Source organism: Pelecanus crispus, chromosome 9 (genome assembly GCF_030463565.1).
Source record: "Pelecanus crispus isolate bPelCri1 chromosome 9, bPelCri1.pri, whole genome shotgun sequence".
NCBI classification, from domain to species: domain Eukaryota; kingdom Metazoa; phylum Chordata; class Aves; order Pelecaniformes; family Pelecanidae; genus Pelecanus; species Pelecanus crispus.
The window spans coordinates 38,609,690-38,623,676 of NC_134651.1; the positions used below are offsets into that span (position 1 = coordinate 38,609,690).

Below are 13,987 nucleotides of genomic sequence, written 5' to 3' on the forward strand. Positions count from 1 at the left end.
CTTCACTGTTCCATCCTACCAGGTTTATGCTTGCAGCGCTGAAGAGTATTACTCTTGGCAGGTACCAAATATAATTTCAGCAAGGGACAAAGAGGTATTTACAGAATCTTCCATGAAATTAAACTCTCTTTCAATCAGTTTCTTCAGCAACTTACCTTGCATTCTGAGGTAATAAGAACAGTGGTAAAACGCTGAGTGTATACAGTCGATTCATATCTAGTTCATTTGAAAACTAATAAGGTAAAACAAAATACAGTGTTTTTTTCTAGCTCCTGTTGAGGGTGCCTTCTCTAACCATTCACGTGACAGACCTTTCATGTGTAATGTCAAATTCACTTAGTAGTACGTGTTTCAGTAGCAGATGTACATACATCTAAACAAAAAGGGGAAAAAAAGAGGGGATGTAAAATCTTGGAAAAAGAAAGTATCAGTGACTTAGAAAGGAAGGTTATTTACCATATATAGGAAATATAATTGCCTAGTATTACAAGCTTTGAAGTAAAATAACTTCATTTAAATACTTAAGGGCTTTGAGAGATTCAAGTACTGCAGGAATAATACGATTTTAACATTATGCTGGGAATCATTTCACTCTTTATTGTGAAAGAAAATATTTTGCGTTAAAGTTTTATTGCAGTTTCCCCTTCAATTGTCAGTGTTTCCATAGCAAGTCCAGCAGCTGGAAGCCGATCCTCAGTGCAAGCTGCTAGTTTTCTCTGGATCTCTGCAGCTCCACTGTGTCTAGACACAGTAAGGCCATGGCCTCCCAAAATGCTGTGAGAGCTCTTCTGATGTCCAGATCCCCATAACTTGTTGTGTGGGAATGGTTTAACTGCACATGGTCCTGTGGAAGCGTGCTGTCTTCTCAAAGTACACAACAATTTCTTCAGATTCTCTCTCCTCAACCAAAAATCCCTTCCTCAACCAAAATCCTACCCGTAGCATGATGATCACCAATATGCGACTAAGAAGCATCCTCCTGTTCCCCTATGACTCTGCTTCATCTCCCTGCTTACTGCCTGCTCGAGCTGTAAATGTATATGCAGCCCTGAAGGCATTCCTCTCTTGAATTAGAATGCCATCTGAGTGCCTGGCCTGGGAATGAGACCTCCTGTCAGTCAAATACAGAGACCTTCAGGACTCTGTATAAATTTATTATAAACCAGTATTCATTTTTAAATACCTCTTGTAAGTGGAGAAAGGGTCACCCCATCATTTCCTTCTGGAGGAATGCTGCTGAAGGAAACTGTTACTACCAGTTTCCTCCATCGTTGTACAAAGCTGGCCATCTTCACAGTGGTACGACCTGAAGTGTTCAGCTGTCGAAGGGCAACTTGATTTCTGCTTGTGGAAAAGTTATTTCCATTCCCCACAAAGGATGACATCAGGAAGGAGGTTAGGAGTATCAGAATCTAAATGAACAAGGAGACTGGGGGTGGAGGTGGGTTACAGAGATGTCTTCTTAATTCAGAGGGTCGGCTATTCAAAAGACAGCAACAGCACAGGGACTAGAGCAAAGGCCTCTTAATATTTCTCTTCTTTACAGTGTGCAGTTTAGACAAGTCTCCAGATGTGAAGCTGGGAATCTGAACATAAACATTTTGTGTTTGTATGTCGCTGTTTAAATCGGAAGCCTACAGGGAAAGTCGTTTGGCAGCCGAGTCCTGTAGAGGCCACCTCAGAAATGAATGTATGCAGGATTAGGGACCACATTCAGGCCAGGCTTCAGTGTGGCTGTACTTGCTTTACTCCTGGTTGGACGCTGGCTCTCTTTACAGGACCTGCACCTTTCTGAGGTGCTGCAGGGGTTTGATCCTGGAAGAAAATTGATTATTCTGGCTGTTGAAGCAACACTCAGTAGATTCTTTTCTTTCCCTTGCAGACCCTCTGGATCACGAACCTGCTATTTCTCCCTTGCTCCCACGGAAGGAGAGGGCAGCCCTGGAGAGCAGTTTGAATGAAGATGAGAGGCTGCTTCCGAAAGACAAAAAGCATAACCTCTTCAGTGCCCTTATCAAGAAGAAGAAGAAGACTGCCCCTACCCCTCCGAAACGGAGCAGTTCCTTCAGAGAGATGGATGGCCACTCGGACCGCAGGGCGGGTGGGGAGGAGGAGTGCAGGGATGCTGGCAATGGAGCTTTCATTGCACCCCCCGCAGACGCAGGTGACCCCTCCAAGTTTCAGAGCCCAAGCAATGGAGCTGGTGTCACCAACGGGGTTGTCGCTGGGAACTCTGGATTCTTATCTCCCCACTTACGGAAGAAGTCTAGCACGATGAGCAGCAGTCGAGGGGTGGCTGGTGAAGAGGAGAGTAATTCCAACTCCAGCAAGCGTTTCTTAAGGTCCTGCTCAGCCTCCTGTGTGCCCCATGGAGCAAAGGACACAGAGTGGAAATCTGTGACTCTGCCTCGGGATTTGCAGTCCACGGGACGCCAGTTTGATTCCTCCACTTTTGGGGGACACAAAAGTGAAAAGCCAGCACTGCCTCGGAAGCGGGCAAATGAGGCCAAGACTGACATTGCTGTCAGGGGAACAGTGACCCCTCCACCACGGCTGCTTAAGAAAAATGAAGAGACCACTGATGAGGTGTTCAAAGATGCAGAGTCGAGCCCCGGCTCCAGCCCTCCCACTCTGACACCAAAACTTGGCCGTAGGCAACCTGCTGCCCCTCCTTCCTCCAGTGTGCTCCACAAGGACGATGGAGTCAAATCCAGTGCCTTAGGTACCACTGTGACGATGGACCAAGGTTCTGCTGCCAAACCCAACCCTGCTGGGTTCGTGGGTGCCAGCAAGGCTTCCTCTGAGGAGCCACGACTGCGGAGGCTCAAGCAGACCTCAGAGTCGGCAGGGAAGGACAAAGGGAAGTTATCGAAGCTGAAACCGGCCCCTCCACTTCCGCTGTCTTCATCCTCCATTGGCAAGCCTGGCAAGGTTTCTCACAGTCCCAGCCATGAAGCAGCAGCAGATGTGGTGTCTGGGCCTAAATCCAAACAGTTGACTCAGGTTGCAGATGCTGCGAGCGGTGACGCTGTCAAGCCAAACCCGTCAGGGGAAGGTGTGAAAAAGCTGGGGATCCCCTCTGTACCAAAGCCACAGTCCTCTACGAAGCTGCTGATGAGCACAGCAACCCCAGCTGCCTCTTCCTCGTCTGTACCCTCTGCCCCAGGTGGGGACCAGCCATCATCTACTGCGTTCATCCCTCTCATATCCACAAGGGTCTCGCTGCGGAAGACCCGGCAGCCCCCGGAGAGGATTGCCAGCGGCACCATCACTAAAGGGGTGGTGTTGGAAAGCACTGAGGCTCTACGGATCGCCATCAGTAAGAACTCTGAACAAATGGCAAGCCACAGCGCCGTCTTGGAGGCTGGCAAGAACCTCTACACCTTCTGTGTGAGCTACGTGGACTCCATTCAGCAGATGAGGAACAAATTTGCCTTTCGGGAGGCCATCAATAAGCTGGAGAATAACCTACGGGAGCTTCAGATCTGCCCAGCAACAGCTGGCAGTGGTCCTGCAGCCACCCAGGACTTTAGCAAACTTCTCAGTTCAGTGAAAGAAATCAGCGACATTGTTCAGAGGTAGCAGAAGCCAGGTTAAAAAAAAAAAAAAAAAAAAAAAATCACAATGGGCCAAAGCCAACTGTGGAGAGAGTAACGTGTGGACTGACAAAGGACCGGGGCGTTCAGGTTAGGGCTGTGCAAAAGACACAGACTGTGAATGGATGCCCCAGCTCCAAAGGTCAGGGCTGTGTTCAAGAGGCACTTTCCACCCTCTTAACTCAGATTCCCTGTGTTTCATATTCTCGTAATCGTGTTATCTGTGGAGTTCTTGCCTTGTGGACTACAAGTCTAAATGCTGATGTCACACCATGCCTTTTTATTAATATTTTATTGTTCTGGACAGACCATTAAGACTGAAGCCAGACTGATGGACACTGAGATGTCATCCTCCTCAGGAGGACTTTCTACTGCATTTTTGTCCCCTCCCTCTGCCTCACTGTACACAAGGATGAGTGTTTGAATAGCAATACACCCACTGCATTTCTTGGGAGAGTTGCAGCACGTATCCCTGTCCCGAGTCTGACATTTACTTGACATTAATGCAACAGATTTGGCGCTTAGGAGGGAAGGGGAGGAAATTTTTTTTAATGACAGAATCCTACAAGTGATGTTTACCCAAATTTTTCCTATGATTCCACCTGCTGCCCTTCGTTTCTGCGTTTTCAGCAATTTCTTAATGTTGTTGAACCCAAGTGAATCGCTTGGGTTCAAAACGTTGCAGACAGCACCTGCTAATGTAGTGGCACAGGAGCCTGCTTGCGGATCTCCCTTAGTAGCGAAAAAGGACCGGAGGAGGTCTGAAGAAGCACGTTGCTGTTGCACTCTCATGATATCTAACATTAATGGGGCTGACGTTTGGGGTGGAGGGTTGCAGAGCAGGTCTGGGAGCAGTAGGTGCTGGTGCTGAGCAAGGCATCGCTCCCTGAAAGACAGGAGGGTTGCAGCAGGGAGAGATGCAGCTTAGGATGGGTTCAGAGATACCACTGTGCCTCCAGCAGTTGTTTCGGCTGAGCTCGCGCATCGCAGATGGGCGACAACTGCTGTTTCTCTGGTTGAACTTCCAGACTCTTTTGTTCTTCTGAGCGGAGATGGGACCCGGCTTCTGCGCTCCCTTAGGGCAGAGACCAGTGCTTTGAGGGGCTGTGGTGCCTCCCTTTCCGTGCCAGTGCTAACTCCCCGTGAAGAGCTCAAACGCCAGTACTTTGGGGTTAAAACCGTCACTACCTTCATGCCGGTGTGGTTCCATCCAGCATCGAACAAGCATCTGTGAAGACTGCAGACACTTCTCTTGGGTACATCTCCCGAGGAGAGTGCCACAACATGCCGACAGCAGGACTCCTGGGCTTTCTTTCCAAGGTCCTGTGACCTTCCCAACTAATGCAACACGACTGGGAACTAACTGTGACTTGTGACAATAGTGAAAGAACAAGGTTTAGGGCTATTAACAGTGCAATTTAACTCCTCTTAACAGTTCCAAACATGAGAAAAAAACATTTTCCATGTCCTGTTCCCCTGTAACTCTTGTGACCCCTCTTGTGTATCTTAAACACTAATTGCCTTCAATTGTATTTTATGCTGTTCTCTTTGGAACTGTTTGTTTTGTATATGATTTCTAGTAGTTCACTCGTGTGTGTTCACGCCACTTCTCGCCCTCACAAACAGCCATGACTTAACACATGAAAAATGTTCAAAAGAAAATATACTTCTGCCACAGGCTGCCTTTAAAAATGTAAGAAAAACAAAACAAAACAACCAACCCTTGGACTGTCTCTTTCCTGGAGGTACTGTTTTTACTTTGATAACATATTGTGCCACTATATTATACATTTGTATCTCGTTATTACACACTTTTGTAGACTTGTCTTTTTTACAGTGTGTAAATAGCTCTGTCCTTCATCTCTGTGATACTTAAGGGGGTTGTTTCCCTTTAATTTGGTCCAGTACAGATTGTTTCTGTACACGGCTTTCAATTCTTCCTCCTCTCTTTCTCTATTTTTCATTTTTTTGATTTATTTTTTATTCCAGTCTCTCTTGCGTAGTATATTTAAAAATAAATCAATGTTGAGGAAAACCTGTGTTTGTCTATTAGCAAGGCTTTTCAAACCCAGTTACCTCCCCTTAGACTCCGTGTCCGAAAAGAGGGGTTCCCTGTTTGGGTGGTTCACCGGGGCCCTTTGGCACAGCGGGCTGGTCAGAGCCAGGCAGCAGCACCTTTCCACATCCTTTTGATTTGGCTCTGAAAAGTCAGGAGAGAAAAAAAAGATATACAGAATAAAGACTCTGTCATCACCTCTTTTGAAGCAAAGACTTTGCTGTTGTCTTCAATGAGATTTAAATCAGAGATTTGACACTAAACTTTGCATCCTGTTAATTGTTTGTATTCTGTAATTCAGCTGCTGTTGTTTTTTCCTCCTCCTCTGCTATGAAATGACCTGTGAGTTTCTCTCCTCAGATGGTTCTGGCTGCTCCCTCCCTCATTTCTCGTTGTCCATCCTTATTTTCTGTTTTCAGACTACCTGCGGCCTTTCCAGCAAGTCTTGAGGGAGGGACGTATCCAGGTACTAAGCAGCCTCTAAAATGAGATACTGCCTTCATTAATGAAGATGCTAAAGACTAAAAAAAGGATGAGAAGGAAACAAGGGCAGATGACAGTGGTGTGTGCGCCATGTCCCTCAGTTGCTCAGTGGTGTTTTAGGGGTATAACCCAGCTCGCCTGATTTCTAACCCCCTTGATAAGTCCCTGGTGAAATCTGTTGGTCCTGGCGCAGGGAACTGCTCGCTCGTGGGCCATGGGAATGCGGCTATCGGAAACCTTGTCTTGCTGTGACAGTGATTGCATTGGGCTGCTTCTGTAAATGAGCCTGAAGAAGGTGAAAAGAGGAGCAGGAGGATGCTGTTGGCAAGTAAAAATGCAATTAATGGCCTGCATTTGGCAAGGGTCAGGCTACTTTTCAGCAAGGTGGTAGTGTCCGGTGAATGTACACGCAGAGCTACAAGGGCTTCCTGGTGGTTTTGTGACGATGACTCTGGCAAAGATCAATGTCCAGGCTGCTCTTTGTATACATCTCTAGCATAAAGACTTGAACCTGGTGAGTAGTTGTGGGCTGAGAGGGAAATGGAGAAGCTTAACCTGCCCCTAAATATGGTAACTCCTGGTGATCTCCTTCTCTACTTGCTCAGGGACCGGTCCATGGTGGTGTGGGAAGGCAGAGGCTGGTTGACCTGGCTGGGGAAAGCCCCGGGATCTGCAGTGTTGGGAGTGAAAGAGAGGGGATTAAAGGCTAAATTTAGCTGAGTACAGTAGGAGTTGATTTAACAGATCGATGCATTTAACAGTTTGATTGCTCCAATTTTCAAGGCTATTGAGCTTGAAAGTGAGAGTGCTCTGGGGGAAAAATAGCTGTGTTTGTATTTTTGTTTTGGTTTTCGTGTCTTTGAAATTACAATGTTCGCTCTCAAGTTTTTCCTTTAATGTCATCCTGCCTTTTGTTGAGAAGTTGCTTGTCACAAAATGTAAAACGTGGTCGGTGTTCCACACACACTCCTTTTCTCAAAAAAAAAAAAAGAAAAAAATACAGAGCTGGGCTGGTGTGGCAGCCTGTCTTGTAGAGACGCTGCTGGACCAGCGGCACTCTCGGGTGTGCAGGAGCGCTGCCTGCCAACTGACAGCCTCTTCCTTGTTTGACATTAATCCTTTCGCGATGGAAAAGAGAGGAAAATGTACCTCAGCGCTGTGTCACCTCCGAAGGCGAAGGGTTCCTGGCACCATGCGTGCATCTAAAAGCGGGCTGGCAGCAGAGCAGGCCGGGCTCCTGGTCCGAGGGTGAGCCCTGGCCTGGGTGTGTTGCTGGAAAAGATGCTCCTGGATCATCCTGCTTTTTCTGGTCAGTCCTGATGCCTTGGCAGTGCCGCTGGTGCCCCTAAAGCTGTGGGTTAGGGACAGCCCTGCAAGTCGTTTGACTGTTTAGGCTAGGCTCAAAACTGGCCTCCCTGGGAGTGGAGTGCTGCTTGGTGGTTTTTCAATGGTAGATCCAGCTCAGCAGAAAGTTTGCCTGCAAACCAGGCTACGCTGAACTGTTTTCCCAGCAATTGCCCCCCTGTTGAAGGTTATGTGTTTGTCCTAACATCCAGTCTGCTGATAAAGGTCCTACCTGTGCTCCTGAAGCCGCAGTGCTGAATGACTCAGTTATGATGCATTAGACCCTTCATGAGTCCCTTCGATGCAATTAAATCGGGCTCTTTCTCTACAGAGGATCCACTTGGCTTTCTGAGATTTGCTGCTCCAGTCATGTGTATCTGTAGTGCTGCAGGTCTGCTCGGGATGGAGGAAAGATGAGCAGCCTGCAGGAACGGAGCAGATGAGTGGAGATGGGGCTGGGGCAAGGACGAGGGTTGTACCCTGGTCAGGGAAGGGTAACGGAGAGTTTTAGAGGGTCCCAGCAGCGGTGACGTTGGCAGTGTCTGCGTCGGTCCTTGCTGGCTGGGTCCACTGGCCATGTGCAGAAGAATCGAGTGCCTATTTGATGCTGTCCCTTTGCGGGCTGGCTTGCACAGCAGGCGGTGGTGCCGGTGCTCCCGGCAAGTTTTCCCAGAGAGGTGGTGGAGTCCCCATCCCTGGAAGTGTTCAAAAAACGGGTAGATGTGGCACTTTGGGACATGGTTTAGTGGACATGGTGGTGTTGGGTTGATGATTGGACTGGTGATCTTAGAGATCCTTTCCAACCTTAACGATTCCTAGTTTTTACTTTCATTAAAAATAATCCAGCCACCAAGCCAGGAAACATGAAATTGCTACTCTACCCTTAACTGGTTTAGTGGTGGACTTGGTAGTGTTAGGTTAATGGTTGGACTGGATGATCTTAAAGGTCTTTTCCAACCTAAACGATTCTATGATTCTAAGTTGTCCTGCCTTGTCTACGCTCCACTCTGCTGCCTGCATGGCCATGCTGCAAGGAATCCGGCTCCTTACAGCTTGGTGTGCGGGTGGGTTCCGAGCTCTCTGGCTCTCGAAGGTGTTGGGGGTCTGGGTGTCCCGCTGGGAGTTGCCGCACAGAGGGACCTGGGAGGCGAGGAATTGGGAGGGGGCATAGGTTTCCATGGGAGCCAGACGGGAGAGACACCATGTCCAGCATGCAGGGATGGACTTCCCAGCCTCCTGGGGGTTGCTCCTGGTGTGTTCCCCCCTCCTTCCTCCAGGACAACACCCCCAGACTCCAGGCCGTTACTTTCCATTCACTTTTACCTCCTCTTCCCCACCAGCCTCAGTCACCAAGGAGCAGTAACGAAGAGCTTGGAGTGCTGCCCTTTCCCGAGCGCATCCGCCATCCTAATGCATGCCAAGGGGCGCTCCGGGGGTGCCGTGGCCCCTCACCTGCCCCACGTCGCAGCCCGCCGGGACCCCCTTTCCTCCCGGCGGGCGAGGAGGGTGACGGCATCGCCCCAAGAGCACGGAGCTGCCCATCGAGGAGCCCCCCAGGGGCACGGGCTGAGCCCAGCTCTGTCCCACCCGCCAGGTAAGCGCTGTGGGAGGCGCTGGCTTTTTACTTTTAAATAAGTTATGCAGAGGGTTATTGCGCTTCAATCAAAGCCTCGTTGTATGTGGGGTTTTATCATGCTGCTCTGACCCTGTTGCTCTCCTGGAGCTGAGAGCAGGAGCCCAGGCATGTCCCCCCCCCCCCGGGCCCAGCACCACTCGGCAGGTTTCCTTTCCCCTCCCGCAGCAGGCTGTGCCACTTTTCCCTGCAACGATCCATCACGGCAAAGCCGGGGATTTACCGGCCCTCACTAGACCAGCGTTGCTCCAAAACTCTTTTCCCTTCCTCCCTCCCATCTCTCCCCCGCCCAACCCCCGACTCCAGCACAGGGTAAAATTGATGAGTGCATATTTATTGATGGTTTGAACACTCAAAAGAAAGGGGGGGGGGGGGGGAGGGAGAGACGTTGCCATAGAAACATCGATAAAGCTCCCGTCTCCGCTGTCTGATGCGAGCGCTGCGCCTGCGTCCCCCGAACTGGCGGCCTTCGGTGGGGTGGGAGTCAAGAGGGATCGGAGGTGGATTTGGGGGTGCCCAGCGTCGGGGGACTGCGTGGGCTCAGCCACCCCGAGTGCCACCGGCTTTGTTGGTTGCCGCTCTGGTCCCCGCGGTGCGAGACGGTTACCGCAGCAAAGATGCAGGGGAAGGAAAACGCTCTTCCTCTCCTCCGCCCTCGCAGCCAGCGCCGTCCTCGTGCGAGGGCCAAATCCTGGCATCATCCGTATCCCTGCAAATCCGGAGTCTCTCCCGTTCTGCACCCGTGGGGCTGTGACCCACGCGTAGCTCCCCGGAGGAGCCTGCTCTTGCGTCTCCGTCGCTCCTCCCTAGACCTGGCCGCCCCATGGCTGGTGTTTGCCCGCTGCTCCCAGCTCGCCTCCGTTCAACCTTCGCTCACGCGCCGCTCCTGCTGCGAGAACGGCTCGCGCCACTCCTGGCAGCACTGGATTAAGTGGTCTGTCTGCTTGATGGATATTACAATGCACCTCTTGGAGCCTGATTTTTATTTTTTTTTTTTTATGCATTCCCCGACCCCCCCCACCCCTTCCAAGTCCTGCCACAGTCTTTGATTTTGAGGGTGCAATTTAGCACTTGCAAATAATTGCCCTGCTTCATTTTTGTGCCTGCAATGAAATATTAGCAGTCATTAGGTGTCTAACTTGCCGTTAGTGCCTGCAAGCCAGGTAGTTAGACCTCTGATTACTAATATCTCTGCCTGCAGTGGCAGGCACAAAAGCAAATGTCGTCGTTGGCATTGGCAGAGCTAAATCTGCCCAAAGGAGGAGAAGGCAGTCGCTGCAGAGCGGGGCTTGTCCTTCACAGCCGTGGCTGTGCTGGCTTTTGGGGCCAGCGATTCCCCAGGCTGCACCGTTGGCAGCAGAGGGGACTGGAGAGCAGAACACCGAGCACCCGTTGGTGGCCCGGGGTAGGTGCAGGGGTCCTTGTTTCAGCCCCTCTGCACCCAAGTTTCTGCAGCGGCTACAGCTGAGGTGGTGATGAGGCCAGGAGGGGGTTAGGAAGAGCCAGCTTTCAGGCAAGTGCTAGGGTGACGTGACAAGGATGCTGAAGGTCAGTCATCACCATCTCACCCTTGCAAGGGCTCTGGTGGCACCTGAGGATGGGTCTTGGGGTTGGGATGTGAGCGGTGGGACTGCAGCAGGTCTGGTGATGCCAGGGCAGGTCTCCCTGCTCACACCAGGGATTTCTAAGGACAAGATTTTCTCGAAGCCCGCTGCTCTGGTCTGGTTCACACGCAGGAGCTGGCTCCTGTAAGTGACATCTTGACGCTAAGCAGAACTTGCTGCTGGAGGGACTTTTCCGTAATAGGCAGGAGAGCAGCAACTCTGCAGCTCCACGGAGAGCTCCGAGGGACCTGCTCCTCCCTGACAGCCCTGCCCTGGATGGCAGCTACAGGCAGTCCCCTGGGGACTGTCACCACCAGGACTATCCTGCTGTAACCCTTCAGCCCACCCACCTCCAGCCTTGACACCTGGCCCTGCCAGCTCTGCCTGTCCCAGGGTGGCCCCCCCGCCCCCCTGCTCTCTGCCTGCATTGCGGGGCTGGAGACCCGCTGCAGGGCACTGTCACCGCGCCCCAGCAAAGACCGCGTGTGACTGGGGAAGGGACGTGGTGGCTTCTTCTTAAGGCACCTTCCTCTTCTTCCATTGCACTAGCTGGGAACGGGCGTGTGAGACCCGTGGCAAAGCTGCAAGTGGAGCAAACACCATGTCCCCCCTCCCCAAGGCAATCCCAGCAGCAAAACCCCCCAATACCATTTTGTCTGAGCAAACCTAGGTGAGATGGAAGGGAATGACGGGACGGGGCGATCCGCAGGAGGTGAGGGGTCGAGTCCAGGCCTTCATCTCCCAAAGCGGAAGGTGAAGCCCCCTTTTTTCCTGTTGTAGCCGTTGAGCTCCTCGGCCAAGTTGCCCAGCGTGCCGCTGCGCTTCTCCCCTCCCGCTGGCAGCAGCATGGAGCCCCCCCGCCTGCCCAGCCGCTGCCTGCTGCCCTCCTTGCCGTAGCCCTGCAGCTCCCGGGCGATGCCCAGCAGCACGCTCAGCTCCTGGCTGCATCTCCGCCTTGCCCCTGCCCTCCGGCAGGCACCGGAGTCCTCAGCCGCTGCTTGCCAGCTGGGCTTGAGCAGGGTCCCTTCCCCGGGGTCTCCTGGCTCCTGCTGCTCACGGGGAGGGAAGCAGGCCCCCAGGCTCAGGAGGAAGAGGCAGGACAGCGAGTAGGGTGCTCTCATCTGGGGGAAGCAGAGGAAGGGAAAGACGCGTTGGGAAACCACAAGGCATCGTCAGGGAGTGGCTAAAGCAGCAGCAAGGACGTGTGGCTGCAGAAGGGCTGCCCTCGGCTAGCACGCCTTCCCCATCCCTGCTGCAGCACCCACAAACCAGCCCTGCCACCCCTACAGCCTGGGAGAAACCCCCTCCAGCACCCGCTGCTCCTCCTGCAGCCTCCCCCCCCAGCCCCCGGCTGCAGCAGGGGTGCTGCGAGGGTCTGAGCTCGCTCTGCGTCTCCCCTGCCGCCTTCAGCCTGCTCCCCTTCATCTTCAGCCGTTCTGTGCTCACAAATTACAGCCTTGCAGCTACTCCCCCCGTTCGCAGCCAAGAGCGGGGCTCTGCTCAGATGGGGGTGCCTGAGTGGGCTATTAGCCAGGCAGGCTGATGGGCTCCGGAGCTGCCTGCTCCTCTTAGAGGCACTGCGGGGAGGACTTAAGTGCATTCACCTGAACCGGCCTTATCTTCCCGTCGCGCAGGTCCTACCTGCAGCGCCTGGCTAATGCGAGTGCGGAGGAAGGTGCTCAACATCCCTTTGCTTTATGGGGCTCGGAGGTGCCCCGCCAGCAGCAGGGTCTGCTGAGCAGAGCGGGAGGAAGCGCGGTCCTGGGCCGGGTGCGGCAATGCCGCAGGCACCCGGGGTGACCTTGAGTGCAGGTGGGGCTGCTCTGCCTCCCCTTCCTCCTTCTGCAAAAGCTCAGCAAAGGGAGATGGATTTCTTTATTATTATTATATTTTTTTTTGCTGCAGATGTTGCCTTAAAAGTCACTGCTGGTGACGGGGGCCAGCGTGTCTACCCTGTGCTCGCGGGGTCAGGGGCTGCTGTGGGTGCTCCCCGCTCCTGCACCGGACCCAGCTGAGCCCAAGCCCCTGCCTGCCCTCCCCAGCACCCCCCTGCCCGTGGGCTTGGCTGTGGGGTGCTCCCTGCCTCATTTGCACCTTGCACTCTTCCCCTTTTGCACCCAGTTGCCCATCGTGGAGCCGAATCGCTGGGTGCAGCTGGAGCAGGGAGCACCTTCCCAGCACCAGCAATCAGTGCTGCTGAGCCCCATTCCGGGGGCTGGGGGTGCTGGTGGGTGCCCTGCCTGCTGCCCCCAGCTGCCCCCCACCACCCTTCGCCTCCTTGCTGGCTGTCCTGCCTGTCGAGGCAGGGTGCAAAGCAGGCACGCGGGGAAGACAGACAGACAGACGGCCGCCAGCAACTCACCTCTCCGCCTCGGGTGATGCCCCAGTGCCGCCTGCCCGGGCCCTGCTCCGTGCCCGGACTGAGCTGGCCAGCCCGCTTCACCCGCCGTTAAATACCCGCCGGCCCTAATTGCCGTGTCACCCCTCGAGTGCGTGGCTCGCAGGGCTGTGGCTGCCCAGAGCAGAGGCTGGGAGCCTCGTGGGGAGGGGGCTGGAGCGGGGGACAGGGGCTGGCCGAGCCGCCACAATGGGAGCACGGCACTGCCGCTGATTAACGCGCCTCCTTCGTTTGCTGCCTCATTTGGAGGAGAGGCTGGGTGCGTGCCGTGCCGGAGCTGGCCTCGAGTCACCGGCAGCTCGGGGGGATGCTGGTGGGAGGGAGGGTCTTGTCCAGGGGCACGAGTGTCCCCCACCCCCTCGGCTGGTGCATACTCGTGCATGGATGTTGGGGGTCCCAGATGTGTATGCAAGCGTGGTGGGTGCGCAGGCACTGGAGGACACCCCTGCACCCCCAAAACCCCTCGGGGACTGGCCCTGCACATGCAAAGCTGAACTCTTCCCCCGTCCTTGGCCAGTGCACGCCGCCACCGGTGCTAAAGCGTGGTCCCCAACGCCTGGCGCTCAGCTGTCCCCTCCCAGGTCCATCCTGGCCTGGGGCAGAGGGGGAGTGGGTGGGTCCCCTCAGCGCTGAGACCTGCCGCACCCCCTGTCCTGGCCCCAGGGCCACCCGGGGGTCCCGCGGTGCCTGGATTTGGGCTGCAGCCCTGGGAAACCTCCATTGACCCATCCCTGCCCCACTGGGTCTCCCCAGCCCTCCCCGGCAGTTCTGCAGAGCGGTTTGGGCTGGCCAAGCCCGCGACGGGCCGGTTCCTGGGATGCCATGCCGTCAGCCCGGCACAGGGAAGGAACCCGCAGCCCGGCAGGAGCTGCA

At 53.8% G+C, this 13,987-nt stretch overlaps 2 protein-coding genes across 3 annotated transcripts in view; one reads left to right on the forward strand and one right to left on the reverse strand.

The window, feature by feature from the left end:
- ABL1 (ABL proto-oncogene 1, non-receptor tyrosine kinase) overlaps positions 1 to 3,582 on the forward strand; it is an 81,663-nt gene extending 78,081 nt beyond the window's left edge. For both annotated transcript variants that reach the window (XM_075716059.1, XM_075716060.1), the window contains exon 11: positions 1,883 to 3,582. In XM_075716059.1, coding sequence (XP_075572174.1) covers positions 1,883 to 3,582 — 1,700 coding nt within the window. The remainder of the gene's footprint in view (positions 1 to 1,882) is intronic.
- A 7,868-nt stretch (positions 3,583 to 11,450) lies between these two features.
- On the reverse strand, positions 11,451 to 12,402 carry QRFP (pyroglutamylated RFamide peptide). Its single transcript, XM_075715956.1, has 2 exons — positions 12,358 to 12,402; positions 11,451 to 11,837 (listed from the first exon to the last, which is right to left on the reverse strand). The coding sequence occupies exons 1-2, from the start codon at positions 12,400 to 12,402 to the stop codon at positions 11,451 to 11,453; spliced, it is 432 nt and encodes a 143-aa protein (XP_075572071.1).
- Positions 12,403 to 13,987: the final 1,585 nt, after the last annotated feature.

What these genes read in the sequence shown, in the direction of transcription:
- QRFP (XM_075715956.1), bottom strand. Translation starts at nt 12,402, where the DNA reads ATGTTGAGCACCTTCCTCCGCACTCGCATTAGCCAGGCGCTGCAG. An exon ending in GCATTAGCCAGGCGCTGCAG is followed by an intron (nt 11,838 to 12,357) that starts GTAGGACCTGCG and finishes TGCTTCCCCCAG; the next exon opens with ATGAGAGCACCCTACTCGCT.